Here is a 26,739-nt window from a genome sequence, read left to right as displayed (position 1 = left end):
AGCAGCAGCAGCAGCGGCGGCGGTGGCGGTGGCGGCGGCGGAGAGGGCGGGGGATCACCATCCTGTGCAGAGGAAGGAGACTCAGGAAAGGTAAATCATGTGAACTTTAATCGCTCCGCCAGAAAGAAAAGATCCCACTAGGAAAGAGATGAGAGCTGGCTGTTTGCTTCAAAACCTGCAAAATGGGTATAAAAACACTTGCACCCTGAGCAGGGTAACGTTTTTATCAGTCTCTGTTGATATGAGCAGACTCCAGGTACTGGGAATAAAGGTTGGAATCCTACTTGAGGCTCCCTCTTTGGGAGTCGCTGGGTCCTGGGTCCTAGGTTCTGTCTGGCTCCCTACCAACAAAGCCAGTATACTGCCAGCTTTCAGTCAATAACAAATGATGGAGAAAGAAATAAGCCAACTGGGATGGTCTAGCTTGCTGCGAGAGATTCCTTAAGCGCAGGAACAGCAAACACAGCTAGCGCTTAACTTTACAGTTAGCATACTTGCAAAAACCCGCTACGAAGGACCCCTGAGACAGATCCTGCCAATTGGTTTAGTAGGGGTGTGCCTTCTTTAATGCAATTATTTAGTGAGCGGGAGTGGAGGCGGATATCGCGCCCTGAGGACTCGCCACCCTCAACCCCGCTTGAGGATAGAGGAAGTCTATTGGGCATGTAGGCACTGATTGAAAAACAACTTTGTAGCTTATTTATTGAGCAAAAGGCTCCACCTTCCCACGCTGCCGATAATACTCTGCCAGGCTGCGTAGGACATTCCTAGTCTTACCTATGAGAACAACGCGCCTACTGCCGCGACTGGACGATTCCTGCAGTGCCCGGAGCCGCCCGGAGCCTCCCGGGGCCTGGCGTTCGCGGGGGAGCCAAGAGTCGCAGATGTGAGTCTGCTTTGTCACCGCCCTCTGAGCGACTTTGGGCAAGTCGCTTAGCTTTCCTGATCTCGGATTTCTTGTCTGCTTAATGCAGGGAAGGAACCAAACCTGGATGACGCTAGGGCAGCGGCAAAGAGCCGGGTGGCTCGGCCCGGGTGCGGCGAGCGCCTGGAGCGGAGCGCGCAGCGGAACTTCTGTCCCAAGCGTGGCGCGGCGCGGCGCGGCGCAGGGACCCCGGAGTGCAGGGCGGGGAACTCCCTCTGCGGGAGCGCAGCGGCGGCGCTCCTCCTTTCTCCACACGTCACGGGGACCGCTCCGCGTTCTCCCATCCCGGGCCGAGGGAAAGCAACTGCCTGGCAGGGCGTGTGACCCAGGTGGCGACCAAGGCGGAGGGCGCGAGTGGGCCGCCCCGACTCCCACCGGGTTGGCCTCCGCAGCTGCGGGGCCCCTCATTCGGGGCTCCCTGGGTCCCTTGCGTAAGTCGACTTGGCCACGCAGGCAAGAGAGGAACGCCCGGGGTTGGGGGTATCCCGTGGTGGTAGGCGCCGTGCCCCTGTTTCAGCCGCTGGGTGGCCAAGACACCTCGACCCTCTCCTCGCGACTTTCACTTTCCCCGAGGGAAAACTTGGGCGCCAAGTCCTTCTCGGGGATGGGGGTGGGGACGTCTGCCCAGGAGGGCCTCCTCGGGATCCCGGACTGAGCCCCCACTTGGCTTAGCGCCAGGAGCCAGAGGGTCCCCAAAGGAAACTGGCGGGCTCGAAGAGTCGCGGGGCAAGCGGGCGACCCCGGTGTACACTTAGACGATGCCGCAACTCCAAGGCTCCGCGCAGCACCCTAGCCCGCGGCAGGACGCTGCAAAGTTCCCTGAGGCCGGCGCTGGGAAAGGGCAGCGGACGCGACTGGGCGCGGAGTAGGTCCTAGGAGATGGCCCGCGGCCGCAGCGCGCAGAGTCGAGCCGGGGGCGCGAGGGCACCGTTTTCCCGGTTCGCCCCGAGGGGTGAAAACACGCTTGTAAACCCCGATTTGCCGTAAGCCAAGATCCCTCGGTTTCGGCCCTTGCGGAGAGACATCCATATGCGAGGAGCGTGAAGGAGTTGCTCCTGCAGCTTCTCCTCTAGAGCCATAGGGATTGGGACGGAGGGGGTTCTCTTAAGAGTTCTTTGCGGGGTAAAGCTGCGGCCCGCGCTTCCCGGGCCGGGCCCTCCGCAAGGACAAGCTTCTGGCTTTTTAAGGTCAAGCTTTCCTGCCGCAGAGCCGGCGGGGATCGTCCCCCTTCTAAATGCCGGTGCCTTCCCAGCCGGCTGGGAACCTGCAGAGATCTAAGCGGAGTTGACTTTACCGTCTTTACGTGGGCGAACGGGCGAACGGTGCGAGTGGGTGGGTATTGTTTTGTAAATGTTAAGAGCTAAGCTTTCCGGAGTGGAGATGCTGTGGGAAACTAGAAAACATCCTTTTGCTGAGCAAACGGAGGGGTGATGTTATCCCTGGAGCACACCCCCAACCCCTTTTTTTCTTATCTTTAGAATTAAAGAGCAACAAACCAGAAGATTAAGGGAGTTGGGGATACTATTAATTCGTTTAGATCTCTCATGTGATTTGGAAGACATAGAAATCACCCTTTTTGATCTTACATGCATAAAACATGCCCTTATTATTAAGCCATCTTTTAGCCTGACATTCTAGAAACACAGTTCATTTTGGCAGCTATGGTTAATAGTGTCTTGAGGAAGAAAAATCTTTGAAAGTGAATTATTGCTAAGAACTGTCCCTATGTTGCACTTTCTAAGGATCCAATTCTGTGTGAACAATGACCAATTAAGATGTTGTTGAATTATCTTTCACTTGTATTAGGAGAGAAGGAATAGCCAAAGAATGGGATTGTGTGGCACCGAATTTTCACTCAGGAAAACTACAAGGAGAGTGTCCTTGAGAGAGAAGTTTTTTACTCTTTTCTTTGGAAAGCAAGGTATATAGTGGTTTGCTAAATGTCCCATCCTCACGGAGGTAGATAGGGGTGAATGACATAATTGGGCAGTAAGTCAGAGTTGGTGCTGGATGGCTGAGGGGAGAGTGGTGAGAGAACCAGATGAAGCCAGGAGAGACCAGGCTGGCATCCGGTAGGGGTGGGGGTGGATGGTGGGTGGAGTCTTAGGACAGTTTCCCATCTGAAAGTGTTCTAAAGAGATGTGAATTCAGAACCCAACTTTGCTACATGAGGAATGTATTTGAGGAACCCCTAAATAAACAGGGCTGAGTCAGGGTCTGAAAGGGTGAGGTGGAGGCAGGGATGACATAGTGACTAGACTCAAGACCAACTCTGAAATGACTTGGAAACAATTTTATGGAAGGTGTGAGTGTGGGGAGACTCCCTCTAAGCTAGGGTGCTGTTGTTTTCAGAAGCAGGGGCCACCGTTGGAGGAGCAGGTGCCAGGAGAAAAGCCAAGCGTGGTTTTGTTGGGTCTGAGCAGCTCTTCAAGGTTCCTGAATAGCAATGCTTCTCAAGAGGCAGGATGGAGTGGGCCCTGGCTGACTCTCCAAAACTGGTTGTCACCTGTGTCAGGAGTGGTGTTTGAAGCCTGGGGTGGGCAAGAGGGATGCTGACTGAGGACTGGCAGCTGCTCCCAGAGAGGTGAGACAGAGGGATGGCTTTTTTAAGATGAAGGAAACTTACACATATTTAAATGTGAATGGGCTGTAGCAAGTTGGAAGAAGTTGAACATACAGACTATCTGGAACCCTTGCCCCTTGAAGTATTAGGTAAAAAGCAATTTGATTGGGGTGATATTTTAATATCAAGCTCATATAACATAAACTGTCAGTATCTTACAACATATGAAATATGTTTGAGCAATTTGAATTTTTACTTTCTAGATCATGCAGATTTAATGTTTAAGGGAAACACAGATGGTGTTCACACAACAGAGCTGCAGTATGGGTAGGAGCAAGGCCCCTGGAGCCAGACTTGGCCCTGTCACTCCATAGCTTGTAACCTGGCATAAGTTTCTTGGCCTGTCTCAGCTTCCAGGTCTCTGAAGTGGCAGACTTGTAAGGACCCCTGAGAGGTATATGCTGTATACTCCTTGTGGACAGATAAAGATTGCATAGGTGCCTCATCCATGCACAATGTGTGCATCATGCCTGGCACATAGCAAGGTTTCAGTAAGCCCTAGTGCTGCTGGCTTCGTTATGATGATGTCATTTCTGTGATGTCATATCTATCATTTCTAGACATAAAATTTCAGACCTGGAGAATTTTGAAACTTGGCCAAGACCATAGAGTCAAGAGTAGCAAGTTAAGACCAGGATCTCTTTGGCCTGACTCACAGGCAGGGGCACCTTCCACCTAGCGTGTCAACAAGTGCCAGGTACTGGATCTGGTTCAAGATCAACTATAATAGGAGGATCCAGTCACTGCTCGCCAGAGTGCAGTGGAGCAAAGCAGACATCAGTGGCAACACTTACAGACTACCCAAGCAATCTAGAAATGTGTGTTTGGTATTAATTTGCATTGCTTTGCATGTCATCTTACATATGCATTCCCATATGCTAGTAAATTTCCCCAGTAGGAGAAAAGGCTGAAGTTTCAAGTATAGGAGAGAAAATAAAATTAACTAGGAATTAAATGCAGCTGTTTCACTCTTAATAGCCTCCTGGGATGGTGGGCTCAGTGCTTTTAGGAAAAGTATTGGATCCGTGTTTACTGTTTTAGAAGATAGGGGAAGCCAGATATCATTTGATAAAAGCAGGTATATCTTAACATGTTGGGAAGCTTGATCTTCCAAACAAAACAGAAAAATACAAGAAAAGTAAAAGATGACAAGAGAAAAGTTTTATATAAAAATGCCAGAAAATGAAGCAGAAGCAGAAAAAGAAGGCTTTATGAAGCCAAACTAATAAGAAACACTAAGGGTCAGCAGGTAATGGTTGAATTTCTGCTAAGCAGTATGAAAGTTTAGAACATAACTACAAGTAGTTGAGTCTTTAAAACCAATCAATTCTCCCTAATTTGGACTTATTGGGAAATGGTCCATTGTATCTTAGTAAAATCTCATGAATGCAGAATATCCATAACCAAAGAAACAAAGTATGATTCTCTTACTTAGAGCAATGGTTCTTAAAGTGTGGTCCCTGGGCCAGCTAGCTATAAAGTAGCACCTGAGGACTTATTATAAATGTTGGTTCTGACCACTTAAATCTGCTGAATGGAACCTCTGGAGATGGGGCCCAGCAATGTGTGTTTTAATAAGTTCTTTAGCTATTTGGAGCAGCAGTCATGCCTGGTTTTTTCACTTTTTCAGCCATAACCTTAACTTTTCTGTGTTGTGATCACCAGTTTCTTGCTGTGCCACTTGACTTCCATGCCTGCTGACCTGGGAGATGGTTGAACAGAGACACAAACCCATTGCTCAGTGCATCTGCTCAGAGCAGAGTACAGCAGGGTGGCTGATACCTTCCCTTCCTTGGTCCAAGTCTAACCTGATGGGAGATGCTTTCTAAGATCCCTTCCTTTCAGCCTTAGCATTCTGCAGCTCTGTAGTCCCCAAGCTGTCCAGGGCCACGGAGGTTTTGTTTCACTGCCTTTTTCTTCCTTTGGCAGCTTCATACCAAACAAACTGTGACTCATACCAAATGTACAGTCAGCCAAAACACTGAACCATCCTCTACAGATGCTCCTGTGAAGCCACATTTGTCCATCTAGTAGGCGTGCAGTTAATTTTCTGGACCTGGGAGTTTATCTCTTAAATTTCATCTTACTAGATCCAAGTCTGACACAATCTGTTTGGGTTCTATTTCTGTCCAATTCCCATATAAACTGATGTCCTCTTCTCCCTTGGACACCGAGATCCTGGCCAAAGAATTAATGATGATGTGAGTGTCTTTATTAGTAGCCACCTCATATGTAATGAGGCTCAAAACCATGGACGCTTTTGCAGTCTTACGGGGACAGCACTGGAAGAATAATAGCTGGGTGCGGCAGTGCCTGCCTGTAATCCTAGCAGCTTGGGAGGCTGAGGCAGGAGGATTGTGAGTTCAAAGCCAGCCTCAGCAACTTAGCAAGGCACTAAGCACTCAGTGAGACCCTGACTCTAAATAAAATATTAAAAAGGGGCTGGGGATGTGGCTCAGTACGATTCTCTTACTGAGAGCAATGGTTCTTAAAGTGTGGTGATATGGCTGGGGATATGGCTCAGCGCCCCTGGGTTCCATCCCCAGTACCAAAAAAAGAAAGAATAGTCACAGTCCTGGCATCACTCACATTTGAATTACTGTTGTTCTAAAGTACTCTCTCAGATGGTTTCCCTTTTTAGGCCTTTGTTCTGTAACTTCACTCCTGGTGTCTGTCACTTCACAGCCATCATGAGCATATTGTAAGTGAACTTGGAGATGGCTTCACTATCCCTGTATAAACCATCAGTTTGGAGTTTTATTTATTTATTTGTTTTTAAATATTTAATTTTTAGTTGTAGTTGTACACAATGCCTTTATTTTATTTATTTATTTTCATGTGGTGCTGAGTATCTAACCCAGGGCCTCGCACATGCTAGGCAAGCAGTGTGTCGCTGAGCCACAACCCCAGCCCCTTGGAGTTTTATTTGTGTTTTTGATTTGTTTTGTAGGTGACATAGAGGTGAGTTTCAGCTTATTTATAGTCATATTTAAAAGAATTCAGAAATCTAGGAAGCAAAAATTGTGCCTTTCTTTGTTTTACCTTCTAGAACTTGACTTTTATGCTAAAGTCTAGATTTAATCAAAAGACTCGAGTTTATCTGATTATTTTTTTAATCTACAATTTTGCTGATACAAAATTTTGCCCTAAGGAGCTGGAGATGTAGCTCAGTTGGTAGAGTGCTCACTTCACACGCACAAGGCCCTGGGTTCAATCCCCAGCACCACCAAAAAAAAATAGCCTTTAGAGGAACACAGTGACATAGTATAGTGGCATAAGAGAAGTTTTAAAAGGCAAAAATCCGAACAACTTCATGGAGGCACTGCCTCATCATGGTTCTTATTCAGTCCCCACCGGGCCTCCACCACATTAAAATTCCCACCTTAAGCCAAACTTCAGATTCCCCATATCTGAGCTTGTTTTCCTCCTGCAAGACACTACCAGGCCTCTTTTTTGGGGGGAGGGGTAGAGCTGTTGTGCTGGTCCTTGAGCATGTTAAGCACATGCTCTACCACTGAGCTACAACCCCCCACACACACCAAACCTACTTGGATGACATGAGCTCCCTTACCATGATAAACAAAACCAACCCCCACACACACACAAAAGTACCTGTAAATAGTAAAGTTCTCTGTAAACTCGAATATCCCTTGTAGGGGAGACAGAATTTCCACTTGACCCTCTTAGGGTATTTTGTGTACCTGAGAATTAAGTTGACATAAGAAAGACCAATAGAGAAAATCATACAAATGTATGAATCTTACATGACAGCAGAACCCTCATAAGGAAGTGAAGATCCAGAGACAGATAAATACTTACATTGTGAATTGGACAAAGAGTATTAAAATGAGACAAGGCCAGGGGCTGAAGCTCAATGTGGACTGGGTGGAGAAGTGACCAGCAAGGTAAGGTGAGTTTAACAGTAGCGCACATTTTCCTGAAAGGGCCTCAACTTTCTGTCCTCCTCGATAGAAATGATACTTGCTCATTTTGTACAGGGATTTCATCTCCTGCTTTTAAAAGAAACAGTGCAAAGCAGATGATCTTGCCCCTCTGCTTTTCAGGGGCCTTAAGTCAATACAGCATTATGTCAGAATGCCCTATTTGAGGGCAGCATAGTCTTAATCCCTTCACTCTGTACTTTATGCTCTTTGGTTGCTTTTTATTCTCCCCCGTCATCTCTTGTTGGTTTTCTAGCTTTTGTTTCCTACTCTAGTTAGAGGGAAATAAATACAGTTGTCCCTTTGAGGAAGGGCTTCTGAGTTGTTCTCAGGCCTGTCCAATGAACCTTTAGCCCTGGTGGGTTTGACCTGTTGGCCCAGCACTTCTCTCGTGGTCTATAAGACCCAGCCAGCCCAGGACAGAGCAGCTGGTGCAGACAGCCACTGAGGATGGGCAGTTCTGCTGAGATGAGAAAGAACAACACCTAGCATAGCCCCTTCTCCTCCACGTCACTGCAGCGTATTTGGAATATCTGTGTGTTTGCATTGACACCCCCATGTTCCACCTTGGTGGAATAAGGAGGGATGGCTGACTCTGGGCAGCCCTCAGTAGCATCATCATCAAAAGATGAGACCAAGGGGCTGGGGATGTGGCTCAAGTGGTAGAGCGCTCGCCTAGCATGCGTGAGGCACTGGATTCGATTCTCAGCACCACATTAAAAACAAAATAAAGATATTGTGGCCACCTAAAACTAAAAAAAATAAATATTAAAAAAAGATATGAGACCAAAAATGCACTAAGAGAAGGGTAGGGATATTGTGGAGCTGAAGGATGTGGGACGAAGAAGAGATCCCAAGGAGAGAGGAACATGTAGTCAGCACCACGGCGAGAAGAACGCGGAATAAAAGAGACGTTTCTAAGAACAGCTAGTGACTTGTGCTTTTGGAGAACTGTCTCTATATGAACAAATTCAAATATAACAGAACAACTGGGATTTCTTTGGGTTGTGTTATCAGATCACCTAAGACCTCACTGTTATCTCTCCGTATTCCTGGAGGCAGGAGTTACTAAGTATTCTCGCTTGAATCTAACACAGTACCTCCCTGGCCCATGGTAAAGATTTGCTGGATAGGTGGACAGCCAATAGAAGGGGGACAGAAATAGGATTCATAAGAATATAAAAGGGGCTGGGGTATAGCTCAGTGATAGAGCACTTGCCTGATGTGGGAGGCCCTGGGTTTGATCCACAGCACTGGGAAGGTGGGGGATATATTACTCCAAAGAAGTGAAGGCAGAGATTTGAACAGATATTTGTACATCCACCTTCATAGCAGCATTATTCACAATAGCCAAAAGGTGAAAGCAATACAGGTGTCCACTGGCAGAAATGGATGCCCAAAATGTGGTTTATACATACAATGGAATATTATTCAGTATTAAAAAGGGAGGGAAATTTTGGCATAGCTACAACACAAACGAGCCTTGAAGACTCGTGTATCTACTGTAATAAACCAGTCAAACATTGGAAAAATACCATGTGACTCCTAGTAAATGAATTCCTAGGATGGTTCAATCCATGCAGGCAGAAAGTGGAATGGTGGCTGCCAAGGGCTAGAGAGGCATGAGCCAATGTTGGACAGGTACAGAAGTTCCCTGGAAAAGATGAAAATCTGTGGATGATTGGTGCTTATGGTTGTGGAACATTTGTGCTTAATACCACAGGGTCCTTAACACTTAAAAATGGTTAAAGTAATCACTGGGTACTCTCCATGCATGTATGGAAATATCACACTGAACCCCATTAACCTATACAATTAATATGCATTAATAAATATTTCTTTAAAAATGGCTAAAGCGGAGCCAGGCACACCTAAAAATCAGCTACTCAAGAAGCTGAGACAAAGATTTCAAGTTTGAGGCGAGCCTAAGCAACTATTGAAACCCTGTCTCAAAACAAGAAATAATAATAAAAGGTGGAGCTCAGTGGTAGAGCTCTTGCCTAATGTGTGAAGCCCTGGGTTCCATCCTGGCACCACAAAAAAAGGCAAAAGTTCAAATGACAAATTTGGTCATATGTTTTATCACCATAGTAGAAAAAAGAATACTTTTATGATCAACTAATTTATAAGTTTGGAACAATAAAAGTCATTTTTTTTTTATTTTTTTTAGTATTTATTTTTTAGTTCTCGGCGGACACAACATCTTTGTTGGTATGTGGTGCTGAGGATCGAACCCGGGCCGCACGCACGCCAGACGAGCGCGCTACCGCTTGAGCCACATCCCCAGCCCAATAAAAGTCATTTTTATAACCAAGAAGTGAAAATATAAATTAGAGAGCGAAGATGACAGTGACTCTAGACTTAGAACCGTGCCGTCAAAAATGTGTTGCCTGAATCCTGGTACTGAGAGGGACCAGTTTTAATCTTGTCCACTCCTCATTATCCCCATAATTCTCTCTTAAAAATCAAAAACAAGGGCTGGGGTTGTGGCTCAGCGGTAGAGCACTCACCTAGCACGTGAGATGGTTGGCCCTGGGTTCGATCCTCAGCACCACAAAAAAAAAAAAAAAGAATAAAATAAAGGTATTATGTCCAACTACAACCAAAAAATAAATATTCAAAAAAAAAAAAATCTTTCTACTTTGAAAAAGTTCAGGCCTACAGACAAGTTGAGTGTCCATTTGATTTCCTCCTCCTCCACCACAAGAAGTACGAAAGTTTTTGATGTGGCTTCAGCCCCAGTCTGCCTGATGGAACTCCATGGCTGTGGCCTCTCGGAGATGGTTTCTGGGTACAGGAGTGGGCGAGGCACGTTGAGCATGAAGCCTGTTCTGGTTTGCGGAACAGCGCCTGGTCCATGATATCCAGCTGGTTCCAATGCCTTTGATCCTGACCATCACGCAGCTCTGTGCTAGTCTGGTTTTTCTGCCAGAACGTACCCAGCTCATTAGCTTGTTTAGTCATCCCAGTAACCACGTGAGTTGGTGCCCTGGTTGCTGTCACAGACAGAGACTAACTAGATCCATGGCATCTTGTTAATGGCAGACTTATTAATGTATGCAAAGGCTGAGCAGGAGGGTAAGACAGAGGCAGGTGAGTGTGTGGTAGTGAGAAGAGGCATGGGGTCAGGAAGAAGGGGTGCAAGGAAACATTTAGGAAATGGCTCAGAACTACTCCAGATATCTTGGATATCTATATTATACTGACAACTTGGGAGAAAAAAAAAACTAGTCCTAAAGTCTCTCTTTCATAAGAAGCTCTCTAGAAGACACCCCACCTGCAAGATGACCTTTGGAGATGATGTGACCTGGGACCAGAAACTTTACACAGAGGAGGTTTGCCATACCCTGAAGGGGCTTAACTGAGCGTGGTGAGCAGACTGCAGTCCTTGCCAACATCAGAGTTAATTTGGTAAATCTTGCAGACTGCCTTCCTTCAGATGTTTACCTAAAGCTTCCATCTGCCTCCAAATATAAATGGATGAGAAGTTCAGCATATTTGAGGCATATTTTTGCATTTGGCTATATACAGGATTATACTGTTGTACAAGTAGATACTTTAATCTGGTTTAAATTTAATTTTTCTCTTGGGAGTGTGAATGTGGTTAAGCATTACCCTTTCCCTGGGCCATCTTTCAAAGTGCAAGTTGCCTAAACATAGAAGTGTTCATTTTTCTCATGTAGCAAGAATTCAGAGTGAGTGTTTGCTGCTGCCTATTCAGTGGCTTGAGGATTTGGGGACCGAGATGTCCAACAGTCTTTTGGTCTGAACCTCCTGGTTCCAAGATGGCTGCTACAAGTCTCACCATCATGTTAGAGTTCCACCAGAAAAATGAAAGAGGGGGAGGAGAGGACAAAAATAGCATGCTTCCCACCTGAAAATCAAGCTCCTTTTAATAAAAACTATCTCAGATATCCCACATGATATTTCACTGATAGCTCCTCTACAGTGGAAGTTGAGGAAGAAACCTTTCACAGAGACATGCTTCTGCCACCAACAATGCAGTTCTCTTTGTAAAGAGAAAGGGGAGGACAGATGTTGGAAGGTCACTGGTGGTCCACCAGAGTCATACCTGCAGATCTGTTTCTGAACTCTATTTCACTAGTCTGTTCTGGCACTGGCCCGCACCATCCATTAGAAAATCTGAGGTCTGGTGTTCCTTCTGCTTTCTGTGTAGCTGGTATGTACGCTGACTGCTTAGTAAGCTAAGCAGTCACTGTGCTTGTTTATTCTAATCCCCTGCTTATTGAGACCCCGTTGTCAAGATGGGAACGACTGCTGGAATGCATCCTTGGAGGAGGTGCCAGATGCAGAGAGAGCTTCCTGCAGGCGTTTCTAGATTGGACTTTTGGTAAGACAAAAATCACGGCTTTTGAAATTCCTATTTTAGCAGAGTATTCCCAAGCAACTGCAGATTTTTACTTCTTCTACCCCTTTCAGTTAATTTTGAATTCCTGGGTCTTAATTTTATTGTGTCTGTATGCACACAAGGTTCTGAGGGCAGTATACACGTTTTAAACCAAGAAGCACAGACCTTTGGCTGAATGAGGAAGCCAAACCCAGAGTCACTGATCTTGAGGCTTTTTGTTAAGTGTGGAAGCATATTGAAGTCTCCAGCTGCATAGTGAAGTCTCCGCCATATTGGCAGAACCCAAACACAAACAAGCTGATGGGAAATGGAGTGTGTCTAATCCATTCACCAGCAGCTTGGCCTGGCCTCAAGCCATTCCTGACCTTGATACTGTTGATTCATGCTTATTCCTCTGCTGCCTCTGAATGTAGTTATTTGAGGACATGAGATATAATACTCTAAAGGCACAGGTAGAAACCAGGTACCCGTGCCTTTTCAGCCAACTACAGAGCCTTTGAGGAATTAATTTTGGCCAGGACAAAATACAGAGTTGGCCATATAAATGCTTTCAGAGAGGGGGAAAAAATCATGCTCATAGACTCTGGGTAGGGAAAGTTACTTTATTTCTAATACAATAAACATACATTTTAAAAAACAGATGTATTTTTCAATTCAGTTTTTCTCCTTTATTGGAAAAGAAGCCAGAATATTCTCAACCCACAATTTAAATTTAGAACACAAAACATAACATGTATTTTGGTTTTATGTTGTGCCCAAACTGACTGAAATGAGAAGAGTAGAGGAGGAAACCCTATAAGAAATGAAACCTCTGTTTCATAAAGCTTGAGAAGCAAAGATCTAATCAATAAATCATCTCCTTTTTGATAACCCTTTATGCCTAAAAATGGGTAAACATTGAATGTAAGCTCTTTTCATCAAACTAAAATCTGAAAGCATAGGTATTTTTGAAATCTACCCTTCTTATTAAAAAAAAAAATTCAATGTTTTGCTTCACAATGAAGGTCACAAATTATTACAAAGTAAAAACGTTTCATTGGTTTCATTATCTCATTTTAGACTTCCGGCTAAAAGCCCTGACAGATAGTACGTTTTGTGTATTGGAATTGCTGCCAAATCCTTACTACTGCTTTGCTAGTTTCAGGGTTCTTAGCTGACCGTGTGGCTTTGCCAGCTAAGATACACTAGAAGCTTTTGATGTTTGCCCTGTGGACAGATGCGATAGAGCCCAGAATCAAGTCTGTTCTCTTCTAACCGGTGTGACTGTAAAAAGGCAATTGAACTTGGCACTTTCTTGCTAGGCTTTCGCAGCCTAGATTTCTTACAACCATGAGGGACCAGCAGCTATTCAACATGTCCTGATGTGGGTTGCTCATATCCCATGTAAACCTACACCCTGTGACTCTCCTCCAACCTGAGAGTTTCCTCCAACCTGAGAGGCTCCAGTGAAGTTACAAGCAGGAAGTATTATAATCTAAAGAGGCAGGTAACAGTGACTTTCAGAACCACTATTCTCATCGAAGCCTCTGTTTCACAGTCTTGCAGATGAAGTAGTCCTTTATCCAAGGAAGGTCATGGCCATGGTCTTGGTTCTTGCAAACCAAAGCAACCTGCCTAAACAGAAAGCTATCAATGGTGACATGTTGTACAGGGACTTCAGACAGAGGCCCCTTGGATGAGAGCCAGCCTAGTTCACCAAGCTGGGAAAGTTTTACAGGACCTCTGATTTTTGGCAATGGAAGACTGCAAAAGCCCTGATGGGGAGTATGTTTTATATGTTTGCATTGTTACAAAATCCTTTTACTGCTTTGCTGGTTATAGGGTCATTAAGATGACGGCAAACAGGGATCCACAATGAGCCATTACAGTTTTGCCACATCTGTAGAATTCCCCCCAAAAGATGTTGAACTTGGGGAGAAGCTCATAGCTTCCGCAATGCAGTGTTACAAATGCTGTTTAAGCTCTGCATAGAATGAGTTGTCATTTAAAATTCTTTGGTTATAAGTCTTCCAAAAAATATTGAACATATTGGGAGAAAAAAAAAACAACTCAATGGTTAACTAGAAAACTATCTTCATGACTCTCAAAATCCAAGACAGGTGTATCTACATCATTCTGAAAATCCAATGAACAATTTTGAAACTTCAGTAAAAACCTTTGACAAAAAGGAATGTTGTCAAATAGCAAAAAACAATAATTAGAAGGTCAGCATAGAGGAATAGTAAATGCTTTTGAAAAATAAAATGAACAACATGTTGACTCCTTTTTGGTTTTCCCGAGAAAACTTTCCTCACAGAGGTTTTCATACTTACTTAGTAGATAAATTTGTGGACCAAAATTGTCTTTTTTTCCTAAGTTCTTCACATGCACTCTATCATAGGACCTCTGTAATAGCACTATTAGATTGAAAAGCCATTTTCCCATTTCACACATGGGAATTAAAGACTTGCCCAAGATTAATGGTTTGCTGGGGTCGCTTGAGGAGTTTGGGATGGCAGAGCCCGGACTAGAATTCAGGTCTTCATTTGTTCCAGTGAGGAACTAACCCTGTGCCAGAATAGATACTGAGGTTGGAGTAATGAGCAAGGCCTTCATGGCAATGGATAATAAAGAAGTAAAAGTATGTCAAGTGCTTAGAGGAAAACCAGGAGTATGATAGACAGGAGAGTGATTTGGGTGGAGTGATCATCAGAGAGGACCTAAGGAAGACATTTCTCCTGAAACTTGAAGGTCCAGGCAGGACAGGGTCCAGGGGGAACTGGTCTAGATTTGGGAACAGCAAGTGCAAAGATCCTGAGGCAAGGAAGAGGCTGATGTCCCAGGAACTCTTATAAGACTGGTGTAAGAAAGAAAAAGTAGAATAAGATGAACTGGGGAGAAAGGCAAGCATGGGAGCTGCTGGGCTTTATGGTCATGGAAGAGATTTCCAATTTTATTCTACATGAAGTGAAATCTCAGTGAAGTGTTGTATGCATAGGAAGTGGGTCTAGGGAGAGGGGTTGTTCTAACCTATGAATTTTAAAAATCATTTTGGCTACAGTACAGAGAATGGAAAATGAGGGAGGCCAGTTGGGAGATTGTTTTATACCCAGGCAAGGATTGATGCTGATTTGGATTAGGGTGGTTCCCACAGAGTAAAAAGAAGTGAGCAGATCTGAAGTACATTTTGGATATAGAACCAGGAAGGTTCTACTACTGCCAAGGCATTGAAGAGGTGGTCTCAAGCTGCATTTAATAGTGAAGGCTCTGAAGTTGGACCACAGTTGAAAATCTTGACCCCTAGCTATATGACCTAAGGTAAGTTATATATCTCTGTGACTCTGTTTCTCAATCTGAAAAAAAAATGAGGGAAACGATAGTATCTACCTAAGGAAAAGAATAAGTCAGTCAGTGTGAATAATACTAACACTCAGCATAGACCATTGAGAAAGGACAAGTATGTGTCCCGACACCAGCAATACAAAGACTTTTGTTGGCTTTGGTCAGAGAGATCTTGTTGGAGGGGAGCAGGGAAGTAGGCTGGACCAAATGCCACCAAAAGGGGCCTGGATAGGAGGGGTTAGGGATCCTTCCTTCTTCTGCTTGGTGGAGAGCAGTTAGACATACTGCTATGATCTAAAATTCGTATGTTGAAACTTAACTGCCGTGTGATGATATTAAGAAGTGGGGCCTTTAGGAGATGATTAAGAATGAAGGGTGGAGCTAGTATGAATGGAATTAGTAACCTTATAGAAGAGGTATGAAGGAGCAGTTCACACTGCTATCATATTGCCCTTCTGCCTTCCACCATGTAAGGGCGTAGCAACAACATGCCATCTGGGAGGCAAAGAGTGAGCCTTCATCAGACACGGATCTGAAACTTGATCTTGGACTTCTCAGCCTCCTGCACTGTGAGAAATAAATTACTATTGTTTATAAATTACCCAATCTAAGGTATTTTGTTCTAATAGTAAGAGTAGACTAAGACACACATGTAAGGGGGACATATGTTCCCAGCATCCCAGGAATGAAATGGGGTTAAATGATGGGTAGGCACTTTTGAAGGGGGAAATTGCCTTAAAACTCCTTTTTTTAGTTTTAAGATTTTGACTTTTAGACTTCTACAGGCATTGTGGGTTTGTTAATTAAGCGTTGGTGGTGAAGACTTAGAAAAGTGAATTCTATTATTTAATTGTTTTTTCCCCCATTGAAAAGTATGTTGCCTCTTTTAGACATTGCGTACTCTCTAATAATTCACAGACCCAGTTTAGGGTAGGGCTCATTCACAGTAGAGTGTGAAATAAAAGGAACAGGGCAGTGCCTATATAGGAAGACTGTCATTGAAAAGCAAACCAAAAGGGGAAAAGGGTGTTTTTATTACAAGCAGCCTGGAAATACGTGCTCTCCATAGTGTCGGTGCCAGACAACGGGTCACTGCTGAGCTTTATTTTCTTCTACAGACTTTTCTGACTTCTTTATTTTTTTTAATGGAAGCGTTTACTTTTATAAATAGAAAATAGCAAAACTTTTTCTCTTGTAGAAATTGTAGCCTTATTATTTGAGGGTTGCTTGGCTCCATACGTATTGTGGTTTTTTTAATATTTATTTTTTAGTTATAGGTGTACACAATAGCTTTATTGTATTTTTATGTGGTACTGAGGATTGAATCCAGTGCCTCTCGCATGCTAGGCGAGTGAGCGCTTTACCTATGAGCCATAACCCCAGCCTCACCCTGCCCCATTGTATTATTGACCTGGTCACGCCACTCTTGTGTTTGGGGTAGTTGCCGTTGACCTACTATTTGGTGTGATAATTATTTGCCTTTGAAATCTTCCTTCCAGAACAATATGTGTGTAAGGTCATCGAGAAACTTGTCTGTCTACTTCTTTGCACAACTCTTGGGATGCTGTGGGGGTGTTGAGGAAGTGTGTCTAGACTGAGTCATCCTTCCACCTACCAGTCTTGGTCCAAAACATCTTCAGGTTTGGCAATGAGCAAGTCATCAAGGGCAGATTCAGTGACCTCGCTGAAATCAAGTGGGTCCTGCAGTAGAAGGATCTTCGCTTGTTCATCCAGATCAGGGTTATGGGTACTCTGGGTTTTGTTTTTAGAGCATCTGTCTTTACATCACTGTCCTTAAGTGATCATTCTTCTTTGTAAGACTTTAGAAAGAAACAAAATTCTGACATTCCTAAGTCAATAAGCTCTTCATACCCTGTTTTTTAAAAGTGACATATAATAAAACAAAAGTTGAAGAAGATGAAGGTGGTCCAATAGGGAATATTCTCCTGGAGAGAAATTTCTCCCCAGAACATTTCCTAAAACAATTAATAATACCCAGACAGCCCAAATTGTGTCACAGATTACTTCAAGAAGAAATAACTCAGTAACTCCCTTGTGACAGGAGATGAGACGAGTGTTACTGGTGGCAGAATCCCTCAGGATGAACTTGCTTGCTTTTCCTTTAACGGATCCCGAAGGCTAAGGATTGACTGATCTCTTCCTTAGCTCTGTGTCCCCAGCCTCTGACTGCAGGAGCAGATGTGACTCAGGCTTTCCTCTTATCCTCTTTGTCAATCATTTCTTAAACTAGGTGGAAGGTCTCAGGACCTCCAACATGGTGTGAAGTTCATTTCTGCTTATGCTTTAGCACGGTTTGATAAGACAAAATTAGACAAGGGCTAAACTGTTGTGGGAAATATGGAGGATTTTTTTTCTTTATATTCTAAGAGAAGGTGCTGCATGGAAGGGTAAGAGTGCATCTCTGGAACAAGACTTTCTGTGTTGGGTTTTCAACCAAAGCACCTTCCACATCTGTCACCTTAGGCAGTTTTTAATTGCTTCATGTGCCCCAGTTTCCTTTCTCCAAACAGAGGGAATTCGGCAGTACCTGCTTCACTTCAGCAGATCTGTTGAAGGGATTGAGTTATTACATAGAAAGTATTTAGACGGTGCCCCAAGTAAGCACTGTTTATTGGGTGATTCTACATCAATAATGATATTAAATTAGTATGGAAGCTGGGACGGAGGTAGTCAGGCACTACTCCTAAAATACTGAATTTATGTTGAGACTTTTGGGGAAAATAGGAGGTAGACTGACAGATAGCAACAGGGCTGGGGCTAGGGCTGGGCTCAGTAGGAGAGCTCTTGCCTTACACACATGAGGCTCTGGGTTCCAACCCCAGCACAGCAAAGAAAAAAGTGTGAAGGTACCGCTGAGCACAATGGCACATGCCTGTAATCCCAGCGGCTCAGGAGGCTGAGACAGGAGGATCACACGTTCAAAGCCAGCCTCAGCAACAGCAAGGTGCTAAACAACTCGGTGAGACCCCGTTTCTAAATAAAATACAAAATTGGGCTGGGGATGTGGCTTAGTGGTTGAGTGCCCCCTGAGTTCAATCCCCAGTTTGGGAAAAAGAAAGTGTGAGGGTTGGGGGGATGATAAGCCACAGGTCTGGACAGGATTTGTGAGGAAGTGTTTGCCATCAATGAGTAGGAGTAGCAGGGCAGTCTGGAGAGTGAGCTGGCGGGAGGACAAGGACGCATTTACCAGGCAGTCATGGTCTGGAGCTGTGCTGGAGCGCTTTGCAGGCATTCCCTCCTTTAACTGTCACAGTTGTTATACCTGTGGGCACAGATGTGCAGATGTGCAGAGGCTGAGGGCATCTGTCTGAGGTCCAGGTACTAGGTAGGCCGTCCCTGAGCTGAATTGCAGGGCTTCCGAGGGCAAGCTAAGCCCTTGCCCCTTGGCCAGGACGTGTCATGGTGGGACAGTGTGGGCCTCCTCTTTTGCTCGGCACCTGAGCAAGGTCTCAGCTCTGAGCAGCTTTGTCCTTCCTTTATCACCTCTTAATTTGATCCGAAGAGTGAAAGGCAGTCATTTTTTTAACATTGCATAAAATTGGTGAATTCTTTTCTTTAAAACATAAGTTCAGTAGGTCCTGTGTACTGTATTGGAAAAGCCCCAAGACTGGAGACAGGCAAGCTGGGCTTGGGGGAAGGGAAGGGCCTCTTGGGAGCACTGAGCCTCAGTCCTCTGGTGGCTGGGAATTAGTCTAATTCTCGCTGTGGGACGCAAAATGAGCTCTCAGAGAGGTTAACTAGTTCAATCAAAGATTTAACTACCAAGTGCCCTTCCAGGCACTCAAGCCCAGGTCTGTGGCATCCTGAAGCCCAGCTACCTTCTTCTCTCTCTCCCCAGGGTCCTGACCTGCCTGAGTCACTGTGTGCAATTCTTGGTTCCTAAACGGAGTCACGCTCAGAACTTCTCTCCTCAGTCTCCTTCCACCGTTCTTGATTTATCATTCCTTCTCTCTTGGAGAGGAAGCCTCCTACTCCTTTACAGCCTGGGCTTTAAAGTGGCCAGCTTAAGAGTTTTTTGGAAAGCTGCAGATGACTACAGCCATTTGGCCCCGGATGCAGTGACTCACACTTAGTGCACTTAACTGCGGTGGATCTGTTTTCCTGCTGCTTCCTTAGAGGCTCCAGTAGTGCCTGGGAGAGCTGGGGAGAAGCTGGTTTGAGGAAATGCTTCATGTAACATTCCTGTCGGGAACTTAGTGAGGAGTATGTTTTATTGAATTGTTATGGAGCATCTTCCATCTGAGCTCTAGCCATTAAACCTTGCCAAGAAACCTTATTTCATTGTCACTAGGAACTTGTACCTATGTGGTGAGAAACTCCGCAGGTCACTCTTTCTTGTCTGCCTGGAGAGGTGGGAGGGGAAATATCCCTTCTCCAAGGGAAGTTATTTGCAATGTAATTCTAAGAGTATTCCTTTCCAACAAAACACTTGCCTGCTTCCTGCCCTTAGGAGGAAAAGAGCCAGTTCCGAGGTGTTTGCAGAAGGTGGCACTGCTAACCTGGTCTCCTAGGAAACAGGTGGCCAGCTTGAGGTCAGCCTTGGCCCCACCCACTCTGGTCAGACCTGGGTCAGGCATCAGGAGCTCCTACCATTCTACTCTGGAGGCCTCTGGAGTTCCTGTGACAGGTGGCCAGAAAGGGGGTGGGGCTGCTGATGGGCAGGTATCAGTCGTACCCACCTTCACCCTAGCAACTGGAGACCCCGAGGCCATGCTGCTTCCTGCTCTTTCCTGAAGAGCTCACTGGGAGGGACTGAGGGTGTTATACAGAAGCCCCTGGGGGTGGGAGAGCCAAGCTGAGGTTGGGGACCTTTGTTTTTTCTCTTACCTCCTGCTATGGGGGTCCTCTTGATTGGTTAGTTAATGCCTCTCATACCCGTGATGATTTCTTGCTCACCTGGGAAGAGGCCAAGTACCACTTCAAGATTTGACAGAAACTCTTTCATACTAAAGGGCATTGTACCTCCATGTTTTTACTTCTTACTTGGGGAAGGAATGCTTTTATCTTAAAGGACTTTCTAGCCGTGGTAAACAGACAAAGTGGTTTTATTTTGTTTGAATCAGGACAGGATAGCATTGGAGGACAGCTCATTTAAAGAATTTCAAAGTCTGACCCAAAGGCTGACAAGATTTTCCCTTAGTGAGGCCTTTGTGAAAGTAGTTCAGAAAGCCAGGAGCCTGGGCTGTCCCTGTTCCCTCCCCCTCTTGGAAATTCACTGTAGTCCCCTGCCTGGGAAAGCTCAGAGTTGACAGAGCCGGTTGGGACAGGATCCTGATAGCACCTCCCAACCCCTTTCCAGAGTTCCCTGCCACCTTCCCTCTCCCGGGCAGGCAGTCCTGTCCTGAGATGCCCTCTTTATTTTTGGAGGTCTAATCAGGATCTGAAAGTTGAACTAAGATAAATGTTCCTTTTGGCCTCAGGTGAATTGTTTGCAACTCTGAGGACCTCTTCATACATCCAGTTTTCTAGACCCCTGTCCAAAGAAGAGCAATCCCTCCACAAATATGCTAAGCAGAAATGCAGAATATATAAAGAATAGTGCAGTTGGCTCTCCACATTTGTGGTTCCCTCATATTCAACCAAACCCGAGTCAAAAATATTTGGAAAAGAAAACTCTAGAAAGTTTTATAAAGCAAAACTTGAATTTGTGGTCCACCCAGTGCTGTGGCTGATTCACATGAATGGAGTGATGCATAGGGATTGTGAGAGGTGTTATAAGCAATCTAGAGATAATTTTAAAAATTAAGGGGAAAAAGTATACAGGAGATTATGGATCTGTTATATGCAAATGTGGTGCCTTTTCCTACCAGAGACTTGAGCACTTGAGGATTTTGATAGCCATAAGGTCCTGAAACCAATCCCCCAGAAGACTAAGGAGTTTATCTTCCAATCTCTTTGGTAACCAACATCTCTCAAATTAGGTATAGTTCACACAGAATTTCAGAAAAATACCACCACTGTACACGTTTCTATTTCCTGATTTCTGTATTCTTTTAAGGGCAAGAATCTTGTTTTATTATCTTTGGGTCCAGCATTCTGCCAGGCATGTGGTAGCTACCTGTTTTAGTCAGCTTTTTCGCTGCTGTGACTGAAAGACCTGGCCAGAACAATTGTAGAGGAGGAAAGGTTTATTTAGGGGCTCATGGCTTCAGAGGTCTCAGTCCATAGATAGCAGGCTCCATTCCTAGGAGCTTGAAGTGAGGCAGAACATCATGGTAGAAGAGTGTGGTGGAAGGAAGATGCTCACATGATAATCAGGAAGCAGAGAGAGTGACTCCACTTGTCAGACACAAATATATATCCCAGAGGCACACCCCCATGGTACACATCCTCCAGCCACATCCTACCTGTCTTCAGTTATCACTCAGTTAACTCCTTCAGGGGGTTAATCCACTGATTGGGTTAAGGCTCTCATAATCCAATCATTTCTCTCTGAAACTTCTTGCATTGTCTCACACAGGAGCTTTTGGGGGACACCTCACATCCAAACCATAACAGCACCCAATAAATCTTGGATAAATTGAATTCTCTTAATTCTTAATATTAATTAATATCTACTATTCCTTTTTCCTCTTACAGAATGAAGATATTCAAATGTTGTTTTAAATACACCGTACAGCAGAAAGTTTTCATCCTGTTTTTAACCCTATGGCTGTTCTCCTTATTAAAGCTTCTAAATGTGAGAAGACTCCTCTTCCCTCAAAGAGGCATTTACTTAGTTGAGTACTCCTTAAGTACTTCACCTTTTGTAAGGAACAGATACACCCATGTTAAGGATGAAATCAGGTATGAAGTCAACTGTTCAGGTATCTACGAACAGGAGCCTTTGGAAATTGGCAAGAGTCTGGAAATAAGAAGGCAAGACATCATCGACTTGGAGGATGATGATGTTGTGGCATTGACCAGCGACTGTGACATCTATCAAACTCTGAGAAGGTACCATCAGAAGCTAGTTTCAAAGGAGGAGAAGGGCTTCCCAATAGCTTATTCTTTGGTTGTCCACAAAGATGCAATTATGGTTGAAAGGCTTATCCATGCTATATACAATCAGCATAATATTTACTGCATCCATTATGACCTTAAGTCAACTAACACCTTCAAAGTAGCCATGAACAATTTAGCTAAGTGCTTCTCCAATATTTTCATCGCTTCCAAATTAGAGGCTGTGGAATATGCCCACATTTCCAGACTCCAAGCCGACTTAAACTGCTTATCAGACCTTCTCAAGTCTTCGGTTCACTGGAAATATGTCATCAACTTGTGTGGGCAAGATTTTCCCCTGAAGTCAAATTTTGAATTAGTGTCAGAGTTGAAGAAACTCAATGGAGCCAATATGTTAGAGACGGTGAAACCCCCTAACAGTAAAATGGGAAGATTCATGTATCACCATGAGCTCCGACAGGTGCCTTATGAATATGTGAAGCTACCAATAAGGACAAACATCTCCAAGGAAGCACCCCCTCATAACATTGAGATATTTGTTGGCAGTGCCTATTTTGTTTTAAGTCAAGCATTTGTTAAATATATTTTCAACAACTCCCTCATTAAAGACTTTTTTGCCTGGTCTAAAGATACCTATTCTCCTGATGAGCACTTTTGGGCTACCTTAATTCGGGTACCAGGGATACCTGGGGAGATTTCCAGATCAGCCCAGGATGTGTCTGACCTGCAGAGCAAGACCCGCCTCGTTAAGTGGAATTATTATGAAGGGTTTTTCTATCCCAGTTGTACTGGCTCCCACCTTCGCAGTGTGTGTATTTATGGAGCTGCAGAATTAAGGTGGCTTATCAAAGATGGACATTGGTTTGCTAATAAGTTTGATTCTAAGGTGGACCCTGTCTTGATTAAATGCTTGGCAGAAAAGCTTGAAGAACAACAGAGGGAATGGATGACTTTGTCTTCAGAAAAGTTGTTTATGGATAAAAAGCCCACGATCATATCATCATAGTAAAACCAGGATGGAAATAAGAGGAGTTATTGGAGTTAATATGGAGTTATATACCATGCCAAGCCCAACAACATTGGAACTTAATCTTATCAGAGTTTGAAAGTCACCTAAAGTTCCATGCACTATAAGGAAAGCCACCTAGACTTTGATCACATGAGTTGAAATTGATTTTTTTTAATGTTTGTTTTTGCTTGTAATCTCACTGAGCTAAATCAGAGAGCTTAAGCTTTCAGTCGGTCATCAAATATTTACTGAGCACCTAACTCTGCATCAGGTACATTTTTTGGAAAACATTAAGGAATTAAATCCAAGTTGTAATGAGTTGCACAATGCCCTCAGGAAGCAATGGCCTACTCTCATCTCGTGGCAACCTCAGTATCTTCCTGTTCTCCACATAACAAGGATTCCGCTGAAGAAGCTGCTGGAGTATGTGACAATCACATAAACCACCCATTTCAGGAGAGTGTATAAGCACAGTGACCAGCATCTGTTTGTCTCTTAGTTCAGATCCCTAAATGTTTCTTAACCATTCGAATATTAGGAGGAGAGATTCCACTACCTCAGAGACACTCAAAGAATCGTCTGATTGCTTGCTTGCCAAAGCATAATTTACCTTTTGGTGCCTCATGCGTTTAATTCAGGGCTGAGGGGACTCTGTTGGTGTGACATTTATGGAGTATGAATGCCAGGGAAGAGGGTGGGTAGGAGGTAGGGGAACTGGGTCAGGTGGTGCCTGAAGAGGAACAGAAAAAAAAGGATTATTCAACCTTTGTATCATGTTACCCAATGGCGTCTTGAATGACTTCCTTTGCAGTTCAACTGTTTCTCCAAACACATTTGCTGATGAAAAAATAAGAATTGATTCAAAGTGTCACACACCAGGACCTTAAACCTACATCTTCCACTTCCTAGGTGATCATGATAGGTAAGCTCCTTGACAATGGAATGTAATGCTTCCAATGGAATTTGTACAATTTTGTTTAATGGAGCTATCAAGTCACTACATTTTTCTTGAAAACATCAACATGGAATATGATAGTTTTCTAAATTAACTATTATGGTCATTTAAAATTTTTTTCTTCAACTGTTAAAGTGGAATGATAATGAAATTTAAAAATGATAAAAGCTCTAAGTTCATTTCAGTTTTCCTCTGAACTTAGATCCAAAGCAAAAAAAAAGCTAATTTTCCTAAGGACAGGAATATTTATTAATGCTGTTTTGTGAAGCCCACATCTGACAGAACTACTGTATAGATATAGTAATTGTAAGTGCGGGAACAGGGTCCTGAGATCAGGCTGTAACATTTTCACCTGTCTCTTGGAAAACTGTGAACCCATGTAAAATTTTTTTTTTAAATTTTTATGTTTTGATGTCAGCCTCACTAACAAAGATGTGTTGTTAGTTGAATCCAAAATAAGACTGTTTAGGAAAATGAAGTGTTGAATTTCTTTTAGATTTCCAAATTCTACATGTAAAATGCACTTAAAAAGTTCATAACACTAACTGCCAAGTGGCATCATTTGTCTCTCCCTTTCTATTTTTTCTTTAATGCATTTTTCTACTGTGTGTTTATGTGTGTGAGACTTTCAGATTGCTTTATTCTTCAGAAAACAACCATTACCAAGCCCCTACTCTTAAAAATCTCTTGCCGATTTAGAGAGCTAAATTCTGCAGAGGACCTGCACCAGTCAGTTAGTGGGCGAGACCCTGGACAAGAGGAGTCACTTTGATCTCCCCGAGCCTCAGTCCTCCTGGTGTTTGCATTGAGCACTTGGACATTTCTCCGGGCTTCCTCACAAGGCCTTTGCGAGAATCAACCGAAATAGTATCTGAAGTGGTTTGAAAATGGGGACGAATTTTGAAGTATCAGAGAGTGCTAATAGTGTAAAGCAAACCATAGGTCCAACCTCATTGGGAGATCTGAACATTTACCTTTTCTGAAAAAAATCTTTGAAATATAAAAAAAGGAGGCCATCATTGCAGGGACAGCTTCTGTCATCAAATCCAGAGCTGTGAAAAGCTTTGTCACCATGTTTGAGAGTTCTGGTGAAGACAATAGGATTAGCAAATTGGTCCAGTGGCGTAGATTGGACGGAGAGGTAGAAATATTTTTCCTACCACCCAGGATTAAATATATGAGGTCCTGTTGAGATCTTGGTTTTTATGCCTGTGATCATCAAAATAGGTACAAATGCTGACAAATCAATGTCAACCTCCTAGGCCATTGTCCTGCCCTATTCCCTGTTTATTGGGAAATGTCCCAAGTGGCTCATCACTCTAAGGCTGTATTTTAAAGGACTGTGGAAAGATGAGGAGGCAGGACCTTCTTTTCCCTTTGACACATTTCTCTGGACTTGGTTCCTAACGTTTCAGGGAGCTTGTGGCCTCACACTCTTGCCTTGGGGATCCTGCAGATTCCTTGTATGCCTTCCAACCTGATTCTTCCCTAAAACCTCTGGGTATGCTTCTCTTCCTGGTCTGGGAATGTTCTGCAGCCTGCGTTTTATAATTATTCTTTGTAAAGTATTTATTGACTCTAGACTCTTAAGTTACTTAGAGATGAGACTAAGAACTTGGAGTCGTAAATTATAGGTGGGTATTAGATAATATTAATAATGAAAAAGCTACCGAAATATATCTATATTATGTAAATAATCTACTGTAATATGTGTACTTCAAAACCAGTGTTGCTGCTATTTTAAATGTTTTACTTATTTTAAATAAAAAAAAATATATATATATATATACATATTTAAATTTTGAAGATTTCTCTTGCCTTCCAGAATGTAAAGATATACTTACCTATCCATGTTTTGACATAGTTCATGGGGAATAAAAATGACAATCTGTTTAGGGAATATAAAATGATTGTATCCTTATGTATGTTACAACTGCTTTTTTTGTGTGTATGATGAAATAAGAGTTTTGATTTTTAAAGTTTTTTTTTTTATAAATTGGTCTCTAAATTTCCTTTGTTGTTGTTGTTTGTCATTTTAGAAATAAATTTCCCATTGTATAAGTTTTAAATTGATTGGTGTTTCATTTTTGTTTTATTCTGGAGTGGGTATTAATTTTCTGGTATTGTCAAACAAATGCCTGGAATTTATGTGCTTTCCCTTCACTGGTTATACTGGTTCCCCACAAATTCTTTCAATTTATGGCACTTACCCAATATTTGAAGAGTAGAGTTCGTTATACTACAGCATAAAAGAAATTTGGCATGTGTATCACACACAGAATATAGGTACAGCAACTTAAGTTGTTTAATTTGGCAAAGTCTCCAAGAATCTTCTAAGGTTAACCTGTCTTCATTCTTCTGCAGATTGATTTCTCCTCTAAGATTAACCATGTAGGTAGATATTCTTGTTTGCTCTATTACTTTACAGAAGTTAATTCTCAGTAGAATAATTGAATATTATTTCTGCAACTTTAATCCCTGGCAAATTAAGACTTTCTGTCTTGGAAGGATTCCTGCCTTGATGATAATAAGCACATAGATACTTATGGGAATATGTATTGTATATATTCGTAGACAACATGGATACACCTGTGTCAGTGTCCTTAGTGTCCCCAGCTTGGCTGGTGGGGAAA

The 26,739-nt window shown here is 43.4% G+C and overlaps 1 protein-coding gene across 4 annotated transcripts; it reads left to right on the top strand.

The window, feature by feature from the left end:
- On the top strand, positions 1-26,146 carry GCNT4 (glucosaminyl (N-acetyl) transferase 4). Of its 4 annotated transcripts, XM_081290054.1 has the most exons (3): positions 813-886; positions 975-1,356; positions 21,780-26,146. In XM_081290054.1, the coding sequence occupies exon 3, from the start codon at positions 21,781-21,783 to the stop codon at positions 23,146-23,148; it is 1,368 nt and encodes a 455-aa protein (XP_081146180.1). In that variant the 5' UTR covers positions 813-886; positions 975-1,356; position 21,780; the 3' UTR covers positions 23,149-26,146. The 4 variants fall into 4 exon arrangements, with proteins under 4 accessions (XP_081146179.1, XP_081146180.1, XP_081146182.1 ...); XM_081290053.1 differs by lacking the exon at positions 975-1,356 and having other exon boundaries at positions 1-886; XM_081290056.1 differs by lacking the exons at positions 813-886; positions 975-1,356 and adding an exon at positions 10,177-11,840.
- The last annotated feature ends 593 nt before the right edge of the window (positions 26,147-26,739 follow it).

This window comes from Spermophilus citellus (assembly GCF_964194105.1).
Source record: "Spermophilus citellus genome assembly, chromosome: 1".
Taxonomy (NCBI): Eukaryota; Metazoa; Chordata; class Mammalia; order Rodentia; family Sciuridae; genus Spermophilus; species Spermophilus citellus.
This window is presented reverse-complemented; position numbering and strand designations above follow the sequence as displayed.

Excerpts from the sequence above, each read along its gene's own strand:
- GCNT4 (XM_081290053.1), top strand. The coding sequence starts at position 780 with ATGAGAACAACGCGCCTACTGCCGCGACTGGACGATTCCTGCAGTGCC. Across the intron at positions 887-21,779 it reads GGGAGCCAAGAGTCGCAGAT|AATGAAGATATTCAAATGTT; the intron begins GTGAGTCTGCTT and ends TTCCTCTTACAG.